This window comes from Mobula birostris, chromosome 13 (assembly GCF_030028105.1).
Source record: "Mobula birostris isolate sMobBir1 chromosome 13, sMobBir1.hap1, whole genome shotgun sequence".
Lineage (NCBI taxonomy): Eukaryota > Metazoa > Chordata > Chondrichthyes > Myliobatiformes > Myliobatidae > Mobula > Mobula birostris.
The window spans coordinates 14,796,382-14,818,895 of NC_092382.1; the positions used below are offsets into that span (position 1 = coordinate 14,796,382).

General features: G+C 48.3%; 1 protein-coding gene and 1 pseudogene across 1 annotated transcript in view; both read right to left on the reverse strand.

Annotated features, from left to right (window-relative positions):
• The window catches only part of LOC140207820 (uncharacterized), a 433,432-nt pseudogene that overhangs the window by 41,992 nt on the left and 368,926 nt on the right, over positions 1-22,514 (reverse strand).
• Positions 12,565-22,514, reverse strand: part of LOC140208418 (NACHT, LRR and PYD domains-containing protein 3-like) — a 51,765-nt gene continuing 41,815 nt past the window's right edge. Inside the window, exons 7-12 of the mRNA XM_072277091.1 lie at positions 19,269-21,006; positions 17,929-18,015; positions 17,603-17,773; positions 17,277-17,447; positions 16,954-17,121; positions 12,565-16,789 (exon numbers count right to left, since the gene is read on the reverse strand). Of these exons, the coding sequence (XP_072133192.1) occupies positions 16,687-16,789; positions 16,954-17,121; positions 17,277-17,447; positions 17,603-17,773; positions 17,929-18,015; positions 19,269-21,006 (2,438 nt within the window). The 3' untranslated portion in view covers positions 12,565-16,686. The remainder of the gene's footprint in view (positions 16,790-16,953; positions 17,122-17,276; positions 17,448-17,602; positions 17,774-17,928; positions 18,016-19,268; positions 21,007-22,514) is intronic.

Sequence of the window (22,514 nt, forward strand, 5' to 3'; positions counted from 1 at the left end):
ATAGGTATCATTCAACGTAAGTTCTCTGGGGACTTTGCCATTGATTTAGTGGGTGGGGGGGGGCTGATGCTTTTTGCTGAAACGTGGGGGTGGGGTGATACATTGCTGCTGATTTATCATTCCCGTCAACCCCCATTTTCCTGCCTTCTGCCCGGGACCTTTGACGCACTTACTGATCAGAAACCTATCAACACTTGCTTTATAAAAATCAAATTACCCTGCCTCTACAACCATCCATAGCGATGGGTTCCATGGATTCACCACTCTCGTTGCAGAATTTTATCCTCATTTTTCTTCTGAAGGGACGCCCATGTGTTCTGAGGCAGCGCCGTCTGGTTAGAGACTCACCACCCCCCCCCTCCCCCAACCCACTATAGGAATTATTCCCTCCATATCCACTCTCTCACGGCCTTTCAATATTCTATAGTTTTCAATAACGTGCACCCACATATATCAAACGTTTCTCACACGTTAACACTTCAACTTCGGGAGCATTGTCGTGTGCTTCCCCAGGACCCTCTCAAATGCCAGTGCATCCTTCATTAGATAAGGTGACCGAAATTGCTCATAATACCTGATATTAAACCACAGCATTTAATATTGTAGTCCGCACAAAATGAATACAGACATCGCATAGTGGTTGATTTGATGAATATGGGGACGGCAGCTTGTAAAATATTGAAGATGTCCATGGAGACGTCAGTGCTCTGGCGTGCACACAGCCTGAGCAGCCGGCCTGGGAGTTTGACTGATCCGGCAGCCTTACGGAGACTGGCTTCGTGCAGAGTCGTTCCCATGTCTAACGCTGCTGCAGACGGCGGCTGCCAACCTGTCAGACATTATGTTGATGTGAGTTTGCCCTCTGCGGAGTCCTTCTCATGTGCCGCTGCTACCGACAGTGGCTGCTCACCGGGAAGGTGTTTTCTTGCATCCCTCGAAGCGTGTATAACATTTCCTTGAGAGGCTCGGTAGGGAGACCACACTGGTACAGTCGACAGTCACTGATACAGTTTGCTCGTGAGCAATACCGCCCCTGCTGCCCAGCTGTATACCGTTATCAGAAAGATGTTGCTGATTTTTCTTTTTCGCATTGACCGTCTGTGCCGTCTTGATACCTAATATGACCCGCACGTTAGCGTGATAGAAGACTCCTGCATCTATGAATAGATCGCCCGGATGCTGCTGAACAGCCGGTGATACTGTAAAGCTTTCCCAGCGCGTCCTTGGCGGTCACTGTCGGGGTGGGGTCTGGGTTTTGATGAAGGCATCAGTAAACCGGCTGAGCGGGTATTCTGGCCGCCATTTAATTGTGATGGTGGTTGACATCCGTGTGCCTTGGAGGGACAGTGAGTGATCATCATCACGAGCATGGGCGGAAGGTATGGAGATCTTCAGCTGCCCAGTTGTCAAGGTGCGCCCCCCCCACCCTCTTTCGGCCTCACCATTGTAGTCCAAAAGAAACCTTATGAAGCGATACGTTTGTCACCAGCTTGGCTGCAGAAGCTGCCAGAAAGGCGTTCTGCGACGTTCAGCCGCCTTAGGAGCTCCCTTCCGGATTTGCTGTCAATGTCTAATCCCGTAGCGTTCGTCCCTCCCGAGGCTTACCACAGGGCAGTGGGGTTATTTACCCACAGCTGGAGATCTGGTTCACGAGTACCAGGGCGTGTCTACACGTCGGTGAGCCGACGTGCTACGTCTGCAGGGGCCACACCTCCTTCCCCGTCCTCTGTCGTTCAGCCTGAGTCCGAAAGGAGTTCAGCTTCCATGTGTCGCCAGCGACCAGGCACTACACGAGGCTTACTGTTGGCGAGGGAGAGGCTTACACCTTCAGCTCTCCTTTTCGCGAGACTGCCAGCCTCGGTGGAAGCTGAAATTAAGAGCGACAAACACTATCCGCTTCACTATCACGCTAGACGTGTCAGAACAACCATATTGACTCCTGTCTGTGACCCTAATGATATTCTACACCTCGTGAATGTCACCCCACTGCGTCTTATGCAGCAGGAAGAAATCTCTCAGCTTACACAACCTCTCCTTATAGTTCAAACCGAGTGTTCTAAGTAACATTTCCATGAAACGTTTCCGGTATGCTTTCTAGTCTGATAGCATCCTTACTGTGCCTTGTCAACGTGTATAACCAGTTTCAGCGAGTAAGCTTGGTTTATCCAATCCTACAACATTTCCAGCACCCTGCCGTTCACTATGCAAGAACTGCCCTGCCTTAACTCTACAAAGCGCAGCGTCTGGTCAAGTTAACTTCCACCTGCCATTCCTTGGTCCCTTTTTAAGTTGGTCTCGCTCTCTTTGTAAACTTAGCCAATCCTCTTCATTGTGCACGACACCACCAATACTGATGTCATTTACAAATTTAGGAACTACGTGATTATATAGCCTCTGCCTGTTTAAATGCTGACAGATCCTAACACCTGAAAATCCTCCGGTAACTTTTCCACCAGCTCAATCTTGACTGTCTGGATATTCCCGGGATGATGCATCATGACGCACTTCACTCATTGGATCTCTGGGTTGAACACTATCATTCCTTCAGAACTAATCAATAATCTCCAAGATTTATGCTTCAATAACTCCTTGTGAGGATTCTCGATTTCCTCACTTGGCGAACCCAGTCAGCTCTGGTTGGTAACAACATCTGCTCCACAATCATCATCAGCACAGATCCACCAAAAGTCTCAGCCCCTGCTCTACTTGCTTTATAACTGTGACGGAGGCTAGGTACAACCCCGATACCACATTTGAGTCAGCTGAAGGTACCTCTGTTGTTTCTCATATGAAAAGTTAGGGTGAATCGGTGTATAGCAGGGAGATTGAAAGTCTGCCTGAATCGCGCCACGACAGAAACCTCTTATTAACCGTCGGCAAAAGTAAAGAGCTGATTATTGACTACAGAAAAGGGTGACCGGAGGTCCGTCAAATACTCCTCATTAGGGTATCAGAAATAGAGAGGGTCAGTAACTTTGAATTCTATGGAGTTATCGTATCAGAAGATATGTCCTGGGTCTAGCACATAGGTGTCTTTAGAAAGAAGGCACGACAGCTTCTCTACTTTCTCAGATGTTTACGAAGTTTAGGCATTTCATCTCATGGTTCGACAGCCTTCTATGGAGGTGCAGTGATGAGTGTATTTGCAATTGCATCGCGACCTGGTATAGAATCGTCAATGCCTTTAAACGCAAAAGTGCACATACAGTAGTGTAGTAGAGGGAGGAGAAGAATATCGATTATGTGTAACTAGGGGGCCTTGCACAATCCGGATTTGATGGAGACAGACGTGAGAAGCGCAGAGGAACACCTGCAGTAACTTCTGAAATGCCTGCTTCGCTGCCGCTGCTGCTGTGCGATCGAGAATCTCCAGAGACGAAGGCTCCAAAACCTCGGATTTGCTTATCGACTGTTGCCGGGGCCGGGATCGAAGCGCTCGGCAGAGATGGTGGTCGGTGCTCGGTGTCGAAGAGGTCGTCGGAGACTCGGAGTTTTCGGACGGATTCGGAGTCGGACTGTGGTCGGATGCTTCCAGGATGCTGCATCGGCAAGTTGGCGGCGCTGGAGGTTCACCGTCTGCGTGAGATGATGGGACTTTCGAGAGACTTTCAGACTTTTACTGTTCCATGGTCCGTTCTTATCAAATTACAGCATTGTTTGCACTGTTGTAATTATATGTTATAATTATGTGTTTTTTGTTAGTTTTTAAGCCGGTTTGTCGTGTGTTTTCTTGATATCATTCTTGGAAAACATTGTATCATTCCTTAATCCATGTATTACTAAATAATAATAAAAAGGGGGCTGTGTGTCCTCATAATCATAATCATAATAATACGGGCTATTTCATCACAACCACCAGTACATCTACAGGGAGCGCTGATGCAGGAAACAGCATCAATCACTTAGGTCCCCGACCATCCAGGTCGTGCTCTCCTCTCGCTGCTGCCATCTGGTGGCGGTGGGTGGTGGTGGTGAGGGAACAAGAAGGTTAAGATGCCCACAACTGGGGCACGAACACTGATTCCCTCTCAACCATCAGGAAACTGAACCGGAGTGGGTAACATCGCTCACTCTATCACTTAATCGATTCCACAGCCGATAGCAAACGTCCAATGACGGTACAGCTCAAAAACGCAATATTTATCACTTATTTGTTCATTAGTATAATTTATGGATATATGTTATTTAATATTTGCTCATTCGCTGGTTACCTATAGTTGTGTACAATGCTTCCGTAGTTTTCCTGGTGATGTAGTGGTTAGGATTCGGCGCTCTCACGACCGCGGACGGGGTTCGCTTCCCGGTCAGGGAATTAGAATATTTCTTAACAATAATCTATAGCACTAATTGTAACTTATTCTGCATATTAACCTTTACCCTTTAGATTCTGGACTAGTTCCTGAGGATTGAAGGGTGGCTAATGTAACCCCACTTTTTAAAAAAAGGAGGGAGAGAGAAACTGGAGTATTATAGACCGGTTAGCCTAACATCGGTGGTGGGGAAAATGCTAGAGTCAGTTATCAAAGATGTGATAACAGCACATTTGGAAAGCGGTGAAATCATCGGACAAAGTCAGCATGGATTTGTGAAAGGAACATCATGTCTGACGAAACTCATAGAATTTTTTGAGGATGTAACTAGTCGAGTGGATAGGGGAGAACCAGTGGATGTGGTATATTTGGATTTTCAAAAGGCTTTTGACAAGGTCCCACACAGGAAATTAGTGTGCAAACTTAATGCACACCGTATTGGGGGTAAGGTATTGATGTGGATAGAGAATTGGTTGGCAGACAGGAAGCAAAGAGTGGGAATAAACGGGACCTTTTCAGAATGGCAGGCAGTGACTAGTGGGGTACCGCAAGGCTCAGTGCTGGGGCCCCAATTGTTTACAATATATATTAATGACTTGGATGAGGGAATTAAATGCAGCATCTCCAAGTTTGCGGATGACACGAAGCCGGGCGGCAGTGTTAGCTGTGAGGAGGATGCTAAGAGGATGCAGGGTGACTTGGATAGGTTGGGTGAGTGGGCAAATGCCTGGCAGATGCAATTTAATGTGGATAAATGTGAAGTTATCCACTTTGGTGGCAAAAATAGGAAAACAGATTATTATCTGAATGGTGGCCGATTAGGAAAAGGGGAGGTGCAACGAGACCTGGGTGTCATTATACACCAGTCATTGAAAGTGGGCATGCAGGTACAGCAGGCGGTGAAAAAGGCGAATGGTATGCTGGCATTTATAGCGAGAGGATTCGAGTACAGGAGCAGGGAGGTACTACTGCAGTTGTACAAGGCCTTGGTGAGACCACACCTGGAGTATTGTGTGCAGTTTTGGTCCCCTAATTTGAGGAAAGACATCCTTGCCATAGAGGGAGTAAAAAGATGGTTCACTAGATTGATTCCTGGGATGGCAGGAGTTTCATATGATGAAAGACTGGATGAACTAGGCTTATACTCGTTGGACTTTAGAAGATTGGTGGGGGGGGGGGGATCTTATTGAAACGTATAAAATCCTAAAGGGATTCGACAGGCTAGATGCAGGAAGATTGTTCCCGATTTTGGGAAAGTCCGGAACGAGGGGTCACAGTTTGAGGATAAAGGGGAAGCCTTTTAGGACCGAGATGAGGAAAAACTTCTTCACACAGAGAGTGGTGAATCTGTGGAATTCTCTGACACAGGAAACTGTGAGGCCAGTTCATTGGCTATATTTAAGAGGGAGTTAGATATGGCCCTTGTGGCTAATGGGATCAGGGGGTGTGGAGGGAAGGCTGGTGCAGAGTTCTGAGTTGGATGATCAGCCATGATCATACTGAATGGCGGTGCAGGCTCGAAGGGCCGAATGGCCTACTCCTGCACCCATTTTCGATGTTTTTCTATGTTTTCTCTGGTTTTTTTGCCTGCTGCCACAACATCCGCATTCCTGTCTATGTTTCACCTATATCAGGACCATAAGACTATGAGATATAGGAGAGTAATTGGGCTTTTATGCCTATTGGCTTTGCTTCGCCACTTCACCGTAGAAGACACAATTTTCCTCTCAGTCCCATTCCTCGGCCTTCTCCCTGTATCCCTTCAAGCCCAGATCAATCAGGAATCTATCAGCCTGGGCCCTAAATACACATAAAGACGGCCTCTACAACTACTTGAGGCAACAAATTCCTAGACTCAGCATCCTCTGCCTGAAGAATTTACTCCTCGTCTCCGTTCTAGAAGGACGCCCCTCTATCCCGAGACTGGGCCCTCTGGCCTTAGAGTCACCCAATTCAGCGAGCGCGTCTCCTCCACCGCGACTCCAAAGAGTTTCGATTCCCACGCCTGACTTGAGATAATATTTCACACAATTTGGGAACTTTGATATATTTCCATGAATGTGGCATAATTCATTTTTCTGCTCTACTATTTAAAACTTCATTATAAAGAAAGATGAAGGCAAATATTAACTTAATTCGTCAGTATCACTGAACATAGAAGGATACACACAGGAAATGTACTTTGTCCCACCTTGTCTGTGCTGAACGATACCAATCTAAACATTTCATGTGAACATATGAATAAAAATATGTGAACACGCAGCAGCAGTTGTTCAGTAAGGAGCTGGTTGATCTGACCGTGATCCCCATTCCCCATTCCTTCACCCGACCCCCGCCGCTCCCATTGCTCTTCACCCCATTTCATATCAACAGGCCAGCGTGCCTTCTTGGGTGTATGCGGGGCCTTCGTTCCCGGAACGTCTTTCCTTTTATCAAACTGAGCAGTAAAGACCTGAGAGCTGTCTTACTCCGCCGATATGACGGCAGTATCCCGATCTCTCAACCGTGCTCCGACTTCTGTTGCCAGCCATCAGTCAAGATTTGTTCTCACGTAGATACTGTTAAGAATGGCGACGTTCTCAATGCACATCAGAGGCCTCGCATATTCAACGATTTAGTGTGGCAGTAAAAGGCAGCCGCCTCTCGGAAGATGATCCAGTCCGTGTTTTCAAAGCAGTCCTGAAATGCTGAGGTCCTTTCCTGTGGTCAGGACTTTATCTCCCTCTGAACTCGGTTCACTAGTTTCATCAGTGGTTGATATGCAGGAATCTGCAATACTGTGACTTTTCTCTGCTCGGTCCCCACCCCACAACAGTATCCAAAGTGGTGAGGGGGTTGTGCACAGGGATACTCTGCACTGGCTTCCTAACGCTTTTCCCCTTCCTGATGGTCACACAGTCTCCTGTGTCCTGCACCTTGGGTGTAACTACCTCTCTATGTGTCCTATCTATTACCCCTCAGCCTCCCGAATGATCCGGAGTTCATCCCGTTCTAGCTCCAACTCCTTAACACGGTTTGTTAGAAGCTGCAGCCGGATGCATCTCTCGCAGTTGTAGCGGTCAGGGACACTGGAGGTCTCCCTGCCTACCCGCATCCCTAAAGAGGAGCATTCAACTGTCCTGCCTGGCATCTCCGCTGTCCTAACTGAGCAGATGTAGTTTACCACGAGATTTTAATTATGTATTTATCTCTTTTATTTCTCTGACTGAAGTTTCTCCTTGCTGAAGCCTCGAAGAGCTAAAGCCTCAAGATCACCATCTCACTCTGTCCACTCAGACTATGGCCACTGCGGCAATACACAGACACTGAATTAATTGTACAGACTGCTATAGAGTTTTATAAAGTTGTAACGTAACTTCCTGGCTTTTTAACTCAGTGCCTCGACTAATAAACGTAGCCATGGAATTTGCCTTCTGAACCACCCTGTCAACCTCCGTAGCCGCATTCAGGGATCTGTGAACTTGGACTCCAATATCCCTCTGATCATCAACACTGTTATGGGTCTTGTATTTAACAGTGTACCATCTCTTTACATTTGACCTACCGTGGTGCCAAGGGGAGAGTCCAGAGCAGGTTCACATGGATGATTCCAGGAACAAAAGGGTTATCACACGATGAACATTTGATAGCTCTGGGTCTGTACTCGCTGGAATTCAGAAGGATGAGGGGGATCTCATTGAAACCATTCGAATGTTGAAAGACCTAGACAGAGTAGATGTGGAAAGAATGTTTCACATGGTGGGAGAGTCTCGGTCAAAAGGGCATAGACTCAGGTTAGAGGGGCGCCTTTTTAAAACAGAGTTGCGGATAGATTTCTTTAGCCAAAGGGTGGTGAATTGATGGAATTTGTTGTCTCATGCAGCTAGTCATTGGGTGTATTTAAGGCAGAGGTTGATAGGCTCTTGATTGGTCATGGCATGAAAGGTTACGGGGAGAAGCCTGGGAACTGGGGTTGAGCAGGAGAGCAAAAAAAATTAAGCCGTGATTGAAAGGTGGAGCAGACACGATGGGCCGGGTTGCCTAATTCTGCTCCTATGTCTTATGATCTTATTGTCTTATGGTCTTATGATCATTACTGCTCAAAGCTCACTGAGTTTTCTCAGGTCCTGTTGAATTTGTTGCCAAGTGCGCAAGTTCGGGAAGGCACAGTTACGAGAAACACTGACCTGCAGTGGTATCACAGGCAAGTAGATTCAGATAACACACGGAGCATAAATTATACAATTCTCTGTCAGTAACAATATAGAAATATGTTTTACGCATCCTGTTAATAGGACCAGAACAACAGGGGATGAGCGGCAACACATGTCAGTAACAATATGCGAATATAGGTTTTACATAATTTACAATAGATAAATATACATTTGTGTCGTAATCAATATATAAATATATTTGTGTCATGAGTAATATATTAATATACATTTTGTGTCAATAACAGACTTGGAAATGTTGAATTAGGCCCCTCAGCTAAATACTTGACACAGTTTGGGAACAACTGGGCTCCAAACACCGGTCCCTACAACAACCACTGGGACATCCTGCAGATCGAAGAAGGCCCTGATTATTCCTTTTCTTTAAACACACAGACAACAGGAGAAAGGAGCAGGCCACAGGAGATGGGATGGTGCAGAAGGAGATTATCTCCATGACTGGCACTGTGCGTGTGTGATGTGAGGCTGTGGAGGGATCCTCACTCTGTGCCTGACACAAAAATTTTATAACGGGACGGTCCGGAGTGAGATTTTCTCAAGGTCTGACTCTGGGAGTGTATCGTGGAATGGTGTGCAGGAAATTCACTGGCTCTCACCCTGTGATTGCATGATCCATCGGTTTGGAGGGAGCTTCAGTCTGTGTCTGATCTGGGGAGTGTGTGATGGGATGGTGTGGAGTGAGGTTCACTCTGTGTATGAGCCTGGAAGTGTATGATGGGACCGTGTGGAGGGATCTTAAATCTGTGTCTGTCTGCTTCTGATCCGGGGCGTGTGTGATTGGATTGTGTCGAGGGAGCTTTACTCTGTGTCTCACTTGGGAGTGTGATGGGACAGTGCGGAGGGAACTTCTCTCTGTGTCTGATCTGTACAGTGTGTGAAGAGACGATGTGGAGGGAGCTACATTCTGTGCTAGATCCGGAAAGTGTGTGATGTGACGGTGTGGAGGGAGCTTTTCTCTGTGTCTGATGGGTCGATGTGGAGGGAGCTTCGCTTTGTGTCTGTCCCTGTGAATGTGTGATCCGATAGTGCAGACGGAGCTTCACTGTGTGTTTGATCCTGGGAATGTGTGATGGGATAGTGGGGAGGGAGCTTCACACTGTGTCTGATCTGGGAATGTGTGGTGGGACAGTGGAGAGGGAACTTTACCCTGTGTCTGATCCGCAGAGTGTGAGGTAGGGTGGTGCGGTGTGAGATTCTTTGTATGTCTGACCCTGTGGGTATGTGATGTGACGGTGTGCAGGAAGCCTCACTCTGTGTCTGACACAGTAATTTAGTGATGGGACGGTGTGTAGGGAGCTTCACTCTGTGTCTGATCCAGGGAGTGTTTGATGGGACAGTGCGGAGGGAGGTTAACGTCGTGTCTGATTCAGTGAATGGAGGTTGCGTGGTGTGGAAGGCGATTATCTCCGTGTACAATCGGGGAACTGTGTGATGGGATGTTGTGGAGGGAGCTACAGTCTATGTCTGACACAGAAATTTTGTAAGTGTCAGACCGGAGTGAGATTCGCTCAAAGTCTGACCCTGTGACTGTGTGATGTGACGTTGTAGAAGGAGGCTCGCTCTGTGTCTGACACAGGAATTTTGTAATGGCAGAGGCCGGAGTGAGATATTCTCAATGTCTGACCCTGGGAGTGTATCACGGGATGGTGTGGAGGGCATTCTCGGTGTCTGACCCTGTGAGTGCTTGATCCGACAGTGTGGAGGGAGCTGCACGTTGTGACTGATACTCAGAGTGTGTGATGAGACGGGTTAGATTAGATTATCAGAACACTCATTCCTCTTTTATTGTCACTTAGAAATGCAAATATGCATTAAGAAATGATACAATGTTTCTCCGGAGTGATATCACAGAAAACAGGACAAACCAAAGACTAACACTGACAGAACGACATAACTAGAACAAATAGTTACAGCAGTGTAAACCAATACCATAATTTGATGAAGAACAAACCATGGGCACGGTAAAAATAGTCTCAAAGTCCCCGAGTCGATTGACTCCCCAGTCCCCGATAGCAGGCGGCAAAGGGAGGCTTGCCGATGCCTTGGAAGCAGCCGACCACAGCCGACACTCAGTCCGTCCGTCCGGGAACTTCGAGCCTCTGACCAGCCACTCCGATACAGCCTCCCGAGCGCCATCCTCTGCCAAGCGACTTCGACCTCACCTGGGCCGCTGAAGCATGCAAAGCCAAGGATTTCGGGGCCTTCTGCTCCGGAGATTCCGGGTACCACACAGTAGCAGCGGCAGCGAAGCGGGCATTTCTGAAGTTTTTTAAATGTTCCTCCCTACTCTCACGTGCGTCTCCATCAAAACTGAATTGTGCACGGTCCCCTCCTTGACAGATTACAGATATAATTCATTCACCGGAGAGGCCACGCGTGCTGCCGTCGCGCCGCCATCTTCGCCTCCCTCGGTTAAACGGCGCTTCACTCTATATTCGATCCGTGGACTGTGTGATGGGACGCTGTGGACGGAAATTTTGACACAGAAACATTTTGAATCATTTTCTGTCTGATCCGGGGAGTCTGTGACGGGACGGTGTGAAGTAAGCTTCACACTTTGACAGATCTGGGAAGTGTGTGATAGAACGATGCGATGGTGCTTCACTGTGTGTCTGATCCAGGGAGTGTGTAATTGGACTGTGTTGAGCGAGTTTCACTCTGTTATTGATCCCGGGAGTATGTGATGGGATGGTGTGGAGGGAGCTTTACTCTGTGTCTGACACAGGAATTTTACAATGGGACAAATCGGAGTTAGATTTTCTTAATGTCTGACTCTGGGAGAGTATTCACTCTGTGTCTGATCCAGGAGTGCGTGAAGGGACTGCATCGAGGGACATTCACTCTGTTTCTGACCTGGGAGTGCGTGATCTGTCCTGCCTGGCATCTCTGCTGTCCTCACTGAGCAGATGTAGTTTATCACGAGATTTTATTTATTTTTCTTTCACTGACTGAAGTTTCTCTTCGCTGAAGCCTTGAAGAGATAAAGCCTCAAGATCACCACTCTTACTCTGTCCGTTCAGACTATGGCCGCTGCAACAACACACAGACACTGAATTAATTGTACACACTGCTATAGAGTTTTATAAAGATGCAACGCAACTTCCTGGTCTTTTAACTCAGTGTCTCGACTAGTAAAGTCAACCATGCCATTTGCCTTCTGAACCACCCTGTCAATCTCTGTAACCACATTCAGGGGGCTGTGAACTTGGACTCCAATATCCGCCTGCTCATCAACATGGCTCAGTGTCTTGCATATGACAGTTGTGACGATATCCTGAGTTATCTCTTAACAAGAGAGAGAGGGGCAACTGATTCGGAGAGAGAGAGAGAGCAACGAGCAGCTCGTGAGTCGCCATGGTGACTGAGGGTGGTGTTATTTGATGGACAGTTGGTGCTCAGCATGCTTGGATAAATACAAGGGCAGCTGGTTGTTAGACAGACACACACACATTCGGACACTGGACGAGTTTTGTGTGCCCACAGAAGGGTGGGTTTTGGAGGATCGATCGGGAGAATCGATCAGTGGCTCTTGCAGTGTGCAAAGGGGTGACTAGGGGAAAGTTGTCAGTGTGTCCAACCCTCGCCTGGGTAGGTAACTTTATCACTGAAGACGGTTCCCTTTTATGTGGTCACATTCAGTGACTTTAGACGGATTTCGGAGGACAGCTTGAAGATACGGCATCGGCTTACGCGGACGACCACAACACCTCTCTCTCTCCAAGAGTACTCAACTCAATAACACGAACTGAACTGACTTCATTTACCTATCATCGTAAAACTGTATCCATCACCTCCTAAGCTTGAAGAAGCTTGGCTTTTTTATATTTCCACACTTATATATGCATGAACTTTGCTAACCTGATTGATGTATCTGATTTTATAGTACTGTATTGCATAGTTGCTGATAAAATAGCTTTAGTTAACAGCAATACCAGACTCCAGGTGTTTTCCATTTCTACTGGTTCTTTAACCCGTTATGGAGAACGTAACAGAGTGTACTGTCCCTTTACATTTGACCTACCGAGGTGCCAAGGAGATGGTCCAGAGAAGGTTCACAAGGAGGATTCCAGGAAAGAAAGGGTTATCATATAACGAACGTCTAATGGCTTTGGGTCTGTACTCGCTGGAATTCAAAAGGATGAAGGGGGGTCTCATTGAAACCATTCAAATGTTGAAAGGCCTAGACAGAGTAAATGTGGAAAGGATGTTTCCCATGGTGGGAGAGACGAGGACAAAAGGGCACAGACTCAAGATAGAGGGGCGCTCTTTCAAAGCAGAGAAGCGGAGAATTTTCTTCAGACAAAGGGTGGTGATTTTGTGGAATTTGTTGCCACGTGCAGCTCTGGAGGCCAGGTCGTTGGGTGTATTTAAGGCAGAGTTTGATAGTTTCTTGATTGGACATGGCATCAAAGGTTACGGGGCGAAGGCTGGGGACTGGGGTTGAGGAGGAGAAAAAAAGGATTAGCCATAATTGAATGGTGGAGCAGACTCGATGGGCCGGGTGGCCGAATTCTGCGCCTCTGTCTTATGGTCGTATGGTCTTATGATCATCTCTGCTCAAATCTCTCTGTGTTATCTCAGGTCCTGTTGAATTTATTGACAAGAGCACAATACGGGAAGGTACAGGCACAGAGAAGCACTGACTTGCAGCAGAATCACAGGCAAGTACATTCAGATAACACACAGAACATCAATTATACAATTATGTGTCATTGTCCACATATAACTATTCATTTTGTATCATTAAAAAGTTATAAGTATACATTTTATGTCACGATCAATATATAACTATACATTTTGTATTATTAACGATGTATAAATATACATTTTGTGTCAATAACAGACTGGGAAATGTTGAATTTGGTCCCTCAGCCAAATAGTTGACACTGTTTGGGAATAACTGGGCTCCAAGCACCGGTCCCTACAACATCCTGCAGGCCTAAGAGGGGTCTGATTATTCCTTCTCTTTAAATACACAGACAGCTGGAAGAAGGAGCAGGTCACAGGAGATGGGATGGTACAGGGGGAGATTATCTCAATGACTGACACTATGCGCGTGTGATGTGAAGGTGTGGAGGGATTCTCACTCTGTGTCTGATGCAAGAATTTTGTAATAGGACGGCTGGGAGTGAGATTTTCTCCAGGTCTGACCCTGGGAGTGTATCGCGGGATGGTGTGCAGGGAATTCTCTGTCTCTCATCCTGTGATTGGGACTCTGTGATGGGACGGAGTGGAGGGAGCTTCATTCTGTGTCTGATCCCGGGACTGTGTGATGGGACGGTATGGAGGGAGCCTCACTCTGTCTGACCCGGGGAGTGTGTTATAGCAGCGGTCCCCAACCTTTTTTGTACTGTGGACCGGTTTCATATTGACAATATTCTTGCGGACCGGCCGACTCGGGGTGGAGGGCATGGGTAGGGTTGCCAACGGACAAGAGTAGCAGACAAATACGTTGGGTTTACCCCGATAAAGACTGCAATGACCATGAAGCATTGCGCGTGCACCAATGCGCATGCGTCAGCTGTGTATGCGTGCGCGTGCCGATCATTTTTCTACAAATCGTTTTTGTCGATTTTGTTCGGGGGCGGGGGGGGGGGATAGAGTTAATCACGACCGGAATATCGGTGATAGGTGGCTAATACACTCAATTTCGTTTCTAAAAGGGTTTATCTAACAAATTTAATATTAAACTCATACCACATATTTTCCTCGCATGAATACAGTGATAAGTCAATTATCAGGTGAGGATAGGGGAGCATGAAGTAAGTATTGAACGAACTTCCAGTAGAAGTGGTAGAGGCAGGTTCGATATTATCATTTAAAGTTAAATCGGATAGGAATATGGACAGGAAAGGAATGGAGGGTTATGGGCTGAGTGCAGGTCGGTGGGACTTGGTGAGAGTAGCGTTCGGCACGGACTTGAAGGGCAGAGATGGCCTGTTTCCGTGATGTAATTGTTATATGCTTATATAAGTCAATAGCATCATCACATTTTAAGTAACGTTTGGATATTGAAAACTCAGCGCATATTTTCCCCGTATGAACATATAAAATCATTGCAACACACCAATATCGCTGAATCAGTGGGAGTCCTGGGCTCAAGACGGTCCTATCGAGGGGTGATAGGAGACAGCCATACTCGAACGGGGTTCCTTACGTCCAGTCTATTCCACAATTTAGTTTTCATTGCATTCATCGCAGAGATATGTTGGAAATGGAAGCATCGTTTTCAGTGCTTTCATGGTTACCTCAGGATATTCAGCCTTGACTTTGATCCAAATACCAGCAGAGATATTATGTCAAACATACTTTGCAGCCCGCCGTCATTTGGAAGCTCGAGGAGTTGATCTCCTTCCCGCGCTGACATGGATGACGCGAGAGTAATAACCTCATGTGCGTTCAAGCTAAACAGTGACCGTGACAGGGAATGAGGAAAGGTACAGCTGACTCCTATCGCCAAATCATATCGTTTCCTCGCGGGCCGGTAGCGCATGATCTGCGGACCGGTACCGGTCCGCGGTCCGGTGGTTGGGGACCCATGTGTCATAGGACGGTGCGAAGGGAGCTTCACACAGTCTCTGATCTGGGGAGTGTGTGATGGCACGGTGTGGAGGGAGATTCATTTGTCTGATCCAGGGATTCTGTAATGGGATGGTGTGGAGGGAGCTGAACTCTGCGTCTGAGCCGGCGTGTCGGTGATGAGAAGGTTCTGAGGAAGCTACATTCTGTTTCTGATCCACAGCATGTATAATAAATTGGGCTGGAGGGAGATTCACTCTGCGTCCAACACCTGTAGTGTTTACTGGGAAGATGACGAGGGAGCATTATCCTCTGTCTGCTCCGGGAAGTGTGAGGTAGGGCGGCACGGATGGAGATTCTCTCAATATCTGACCCTAGGACTGTGTGAAAGGATGGTGCGGAGGGTAATTTTCTCAATATCTGACCCTGGGTCTGTGTGCAGTGATGGTGCGGAGGGAAATTCTCTCAGTATCTGACCCTGGGACTGTGTGAAATGGTGTGGAGGGAAATTCTCTCAATATCTGACGCTGGGACTGTGTGCAATGATGGTGTGGGGGAGATTCTCTCATTTTCTGACCATGGGAATGATGGGACATTGTGGAAGGAGTTTCACTCTGTGTCTGCCCCTGGGACTGAGTGAAGGGATGGTGCAGAGGGAGCTTGACTGTGTGTTTGACATTGGGAGTGTGTAATGGGACTGTGTTGAGCGAGCTTCACTGTGTTTCTGATCCCGGAAGTTTGTGATTGGACCGTGTGGAGGGACCTTCACTCTGTTTCTGGCCCCTCTAGTGTTGTAGAAGATTCACCCTGCGTCCGATCCGGGGAGTGTGAGGTAAGGTGAGGTGTTCTCAGTGTCTGGCCCTGGGAGTGTGTGATGGGATGGTGTGCAGGTACCTTCACTCTGTGTCTGATCCGGGGAGTGTGTGAAGGGACTGCATCGAGGGAGCTTCGTTCTGTTTCTAACCTGGGAGTGATATATCTCACACTACAGAGACGTTTTTTTTCCTGTGTCTGACCCCAGGAATGTGTGATGGGACGGTGCAGAGGGAGCTTCTCTCAGTGCCTGACCCCGGGGTGTTTGATGGGATGGTGTGGTGGTAGCTGCTCTCAGTTTCTGACCGGGAGACTATTTGATGGGTTCGTGTCGAGGAAGTTTCTCTCAGTTTCTGAGCGGTTTGTGGGAGCGAGATGGTGGCGGAGGGAGCTGAAGTGTGTTTCTGTCCCCGGGATTGTGTAATGTGATGATGCAGATGGAACTTCACTCTGTGTTTTAACCCTGGGAACGTGCGATGGTATGTTGCAGAGGAAGCTTCACTCTGATTCTGACCACAGGAATGTTTGATGGCTCTTTGTGGAGAGTGTTTGGATCTGTGTCTGACCAAAGGGGTGATTGATGGGAGACACGGAGGGAGCTTCACCCTGTGTCTGATCCGGGGAGTGTGTGATGGACGGTGCGATGTGAGATTCTCTCGCTGTGACTATGTGATGTAACAGTGTGGAGGGAGAGTTACTCTGCGTCTGACACAGGAGTTTTGTCATGGTACGGCCCGGAGTAAGCTTTTCCCAATGTCTGATACTCGATCCACTTCCGTTAGAACGGTTGGGAATTAAACCCGGCGCGCGGCCATTAAAGAGGACGGGGATGTTCACACATTCAGCCGTTCACAGATCACTCTCAGTCCGGTTCTGGGTTCCTGCAGAGATCTCAGTTCCTTCCTTCCGGTCTCACTGAACTGATTCACCGTCAGACTGAAACAGATGGGAGAATAAAGATGAAATAAACAGATTACACAACAGTGTCAGTAACAGGGGACTGGGGTTAATGTTTCAACAACACTGACATACAAATATCACCAGAAAATCGGCGGATCCGCTGATATTTTATTACATTTAACATTAACACAAATACTCACCTGATCCACTCCAGACTCGGGAGGGTTAGTATGAGGAGGCGGAGAGCGGGGACAGATCGGTCTGTCAGCGAATTTAATGCCAGGCTCAGCTTCGTCAGTGATGGGCTTGTGCTGAGAGCGGAGACGAGATCCTCGGCACCAGAATCCGTTAGACCGACACCATCCAGCCTGGAGATGAGAGAGAGTGAAGGTGAAGGACACAGAGAGACAGGAGACGGTACAAATCCCCAGTGTTTATCAGTAACACAACTACTGATCACATTAATGTTCAGTATCAGACACCCAGTGACTGTAAACACAATCTCCCACAGTCTGGTACTTACCCCAGTTTCTGTATTTTACACTCCGGGTTCCTCAGAGCCGCAGACACCAGTTTCACTCCTGAATCTCCCAGTTCATTACCATTCAGGTTCAGCTCCATCAGTGATGGGTTTGTACTGAGAGCGGATGCGAGATCCTCGGCACCAGAATCTGTGAGACCGACCTTCTCCAACCTGGAGATGAGAGAGAGTGAGGGTGAAGGACACAGAGAGACAGGAGACGATACAAATCCCCAGTGTTTATCAGTAGCGCATTTACTGATCATAGTAATGTTCAGTGTCAGACACTCAGTGACTGTAAACACAATCTCCCACAGTCTGGTACCTACCACAGTGTCTGTATTTTACACTCCGGATTCCTCAGAGCCGCAGACACCAGTTTCACTCCTGAATCTCCCAGTTCATTACCACTCAGGTCCAGCTCCATCAGTGATGGGTTCGTATTGAGAGCGGAGGCGAGATCCTCGGCACCAGAATCTGTGAGACCGACACCGATCAGCCTGGAGATGAAAGAGAGTGAGGGTGAATGACACACAGAGACAGGACACGGTACAAATCCCCAGTGTTTATCAGTAACACAATTTCTGATCACATTAATGTTCAGTGTCAGACACCCAGTGACTGTAAATGCAATCTCCCACAGTCTGGTACTTACCACAGTTTCTGTATTTTACACTCCGGGTTCCTCAGAGCCGCAGACACCAGTTTCACTCCTGAATCTCCCAGTTCATTCATTCCAAGTCTAAACACAAACAGACAAATTGATGAACAAAGTGATTCAAACTGTGGGTCTGAGGGAATTTCTCTCACTCAGATATTTCAGGAAACATTAAACCCTTCAGTAAATCACTGATCGGAGTTCCCATCACTGTCAATGTCCCTCACTGCCCAATTCCAGGGTATTCACCGAATGTCAGTAATTTAGTCTGTCGGTGTGACCCTGTAAACTCCACATATTCTGTCTCATTCCTCGATGGTTAGAAAAGTGTTACTGACGTGAGAGGGGCGGCAAGGGCAGGGTTAAGGATGGGAGAAAGAGATGGGGAAGAGAGATCCTACAGGAGGAAGGGGGATGGGGATACGAGTTCCCACAGGAGGAAGGGGGGTGGGGAACAGAGATCCCACAGGAAGAAGGGGGATGGGGAAGAGAGATCCCACTGGAGTAAGGGGGATTGGGAAGAGAGATCTCGGAGGATGAGAGCCGATGGGGACGAGGGAACACACAGGAGGAGTGGGATGGGGAAGAGAGATCCCACAACAGGAAGGGGGATGGGTAAGAGATCCCACCGGAGGAAGGGAGATTGGGATGAGTAACCCCATAAACGGGACGGGATTGAGGAAATGTGAACCCACAGGAGGGAGGGGGATGGGGAAGAGATATCCATAAGGCGGAACTGAGGTCCACAATCGGGAGAGGAGATGTGTCCATGGGTTCTGGGTATCTGGTAGTGAGCACAGTCACACAGGTCGATGATGGTTATAATCACACACCGGCAAGGGCAGGGAGGACTATCTCAAAATGGTATTTCTTTCCTTCTCACTGGGACAGTCTGCTGACGGTCTCTTGTCCCTCACCGGGAAGGGAGTGTGAATCTCTGACCCACCTACTGCAGTCAGTGTCGGTCTGGGTGTTGGTAACAGTGAGAAGGAACATTGTCAATGGACATGTCACAGGCAGCGAGAAACACGGCCATTCCTGTGATTTACTACCATTAAACCAATGGCCGTTGTTCACTGATCTGATGAAGTCTCCAACATCCCTTCACAAGGAACCACAGAACCCTCCCGTACTTGGGGATTTACTGACTGATCCTGTGGGTATTTGACACAGTTCTTTACTATGTGATTTACTACAGTTTTAGCCAAATTACTTTGCAACTCACCGATCGGCTGGATTTACTATCTGATTTACGACAGTGGAACACAAATCCCTTTACATTGAAACAACACAACTGGACAGTTTCACAGTTCAGAGTGAGAGATAAATCAAGTTACCTCAACTCCTGGCACTTGTGCAGCCCGGGTCCCAGCCGCTGGATTCCTTCACACCGAATGTGGCAGTTATCCAAGTCGAGGTGTTTTATTGTATCACAGAGTCCGATGACATGAGACAGGACCGCGCAGTCAATCGGGGTCAGTGTCATTCCACTGAATGAAAGTGTTTCCACAGATCCCAGTGCGGCCTGAGCCAGTCCACGATTCTGAGACTCAAACAGGTAGTGCAATGTGTTCAGGAGGCTCCTTTTACCAGCTTCACTCCTCGTGTTTCCACTCTGACGTTTAACCTCCTCCTTCACCCAGTCAATCACCCGGCAGGTTGTTTGATGAGGAAATGGACCCAGAAACTCCTCCAGGCCCCGAGCTGTCATTGGGTTGGAGAGACCAGCAACAAAACGGAGAAATACCTCAAATCGCCCATCTGTCGTGTTTTGGGCTTCAGTGAGGAATTTCAGGATATCCCCGGGATGTGGATTCAGGAATTGTGAGACAGCAGCTACAAACTCCTGGATGGTGAGGTGTGGGAATGTGTACACCACGCACCGGGCAGAATCCTCTCTCTCCAAAAGCTCCATCAGGAACCCGGACAGGAACTGGGAAGGCTGCAGATTGTATTTGATCAAATCTCCATCTGTAAATACAATCTTCTTCTCAGCCACTCCTCTGAAGGCCATCTGACCAACCCTGAGTAACACATCACCGGGGTTCTCAATCTCACGGCCGTGGTTTTTCAGGATGTTGTAAATATAGTAGCAATATAGTTGGGTGATGGTCTTGGGAACTCGCTGCGGGTCCCTGACTCTTTGTGTGAAGAAGGGGCCCAGTGCCAGAGCGAGGATCCAGCAGTAGGAGGGGTTGTAGCTCATGGTGTAGAGGATCTCGTTCTCCTTCACGTGTTTGAAAACAGCTTCTGCCACTGTCTGATCTTCAAAATGCCTGATGAAATACTCCTTCCGCTCCTTCCCAACAAATCCCAGGATTTCAGCCCAGACACTAATCTTCGCCTTTTCCAATAAATGTAAAGCGGTGGGGCGGGAGGTTACCAACACTGAACATCCTGGGAGCAGCTTGCCCTGGATTAAACTGTACACAATGTCAGACACTTTACACCACCACTCGGGATCTGGGCACTGGTGCTTGGGTTCTGTATCTCTCCGACTGTCAGCAAAGTCGATTCTGTGTTTGAATTCATCCAAACCATCCAATATAAACAGCAATCCCTCTGGGTTCTTCCAGACATCTCTCAAGGATTTCCCAAAGTAAGGATACTGATCCAGAATCATTTCCCTCAGGTTTATTCTGCAGTTAATGGAGTTTAAGTCTCGGAATTTGAAACTGAATACAAACTGGAACTGTTGGTATATTTTCCCCGTGGCCCAGTCATAAACAATCTTTTGTACCATTGTTGTTTTACCAATCCCCGCGACTCCGGCCACTGCTGCCGACCTCCCGGATTTGGATTTACTCGGGGAAAAGCTGCTCTGGAACAACTGATCAGTCCGGATTTTTTCCAGCTCTCTGCGGAGATGTTTCTCTCTCCACTCCTCGTGGTCTCTGCCTCTTGCCAGCAGCTCATGTTCCACCAGTCTCCCATCTCGAACAGTAGAAATGACCGTGAGCTCAGCGTATCGATCAACCAGCTGGAAAACCTTCACCTTCTCCCTCATCAGGATCGTGTTCACTCTCAGTGTTTCAGTTTGTGCCCGCAGAGTCTCCTTGTGTTTCTGTTGAACATCTTCCATGGGAACAGACAGTGAACAAACTGTTAGATGCCTCAACTCAGAACTCAGTATTTAAATACACAAGAGTTAGCTCAAAGCTATTGCATTAATTGGGGTCTCACAGTGTGTCAGGAACCTTTTGGGGCCTGTGGGGTCTCACAGTGTGTCAGGTCCCTCTCAGGGGTGTGTGGGGTCTCACAGTGTGTCAGGTCCCTCTCAGGGGTGTGTGGGGTCTGACAGTGTGTCAGGACACTGTTAGGGGTGTGTGGGGTTGCACAGTGTATCAAGAGCCTGTCAGGGGTGTGTGGGGTCTCAGAGTGTGTCAGGAGCCTCTCAGGGTTGTTTGAGGGATCATAGTGTGTCAGGACCCACAATGTGTCAGTGTTTCACCGTGCGTCGGGACACTATCAGGGGTGTGTGCGGTCTCACAGTGTGTCAGGACCCTGTCAGGGGTGTGTGGGGTCTCACAGTCTGTCAGGACGCTGTCACGGGCTTCTGGGGTTTTGCAGTGTGTCAGGACCCTGTTACTGGTTTGCGGGGTTTCACAGTGTGTCAGGACCCTTTTCCGGGGGTGGGAGGTCTCAGAGTGTGTCAGGACCCTGCCAGGGTTGTGTGGGGTCTCACAGTGTGTCAGGTCCCTGTCAGGGGTGTGTGGGGTCTCACAGTGTGTCAGGTCCCTGTCAGGGGTGTGTGGGGTCTCACAGTGTTTCTGAACCCTGTCACGGGTGTGTGGGGTCTCACAGTGTGTCAGGTCCCTGTCAGGGGTGTGTGGGGTTTCACTGTGTGTCAGGTCCCTGTCAGGGGTGTGTGGGGTCTCACAGTGTTTCTGAACCCTGTCACGGGTGTGTGGGGTCTCACAGTGTGTCAGGTCCCTGTCAGGGGTGTGTGGGGTTTCACTGTGTGTCAGGGCACTGTGAGTGGTTTGTGCGGTTTCAGTGTGTCAGGATCTTGTGGTGGTTGTGGGGGGTCTCACAGTGTGTAAGGATGCTGTTATGGGGGATCTAACAGTGAGTCAGAACCCTCTCAGGTGTGTATGGGATCGCAATGTGTGTCAGGACCCTGTCAGGGCTGTGTGGCGTCTCACAGTGCGTCAGGTCACTGTCAGGGGTGTGTTGGATCTCACAGTGTGTCAGGACCATTTTGGGGTGTGTCGGGTCTCACAGTGCGTCAGGAGCCCTTTCAGGTGTGTGTGGGGTCTCACAGTGTGTCAGGTCCCTGTCAGGAGTGTGTGGGGTCTCACAGTGTGACAGGACACTGTCTGTCAGTTGTGTGTGGGGTCTCACAGCGTGTTTGAACCATACCAGGGGTGTGTGGGTTCTCACAGTCTGTCAGGACGCTGTCACGGGTTTGTGGGGTTTCACTGTGTGTCAGGACCCAGTGATTTGTTTGGGGGTCTCACAGTGTGTTGGGACCCTATTCTGGGGGTGGGGGGGAATCTCACAGTGTGTCAGGATCCTTTTGGGGTGTGTGGGGTCTCACAGTGCTTCTGAACCCTGTCAGGGGTGTGTGGGGTCTTACAGTG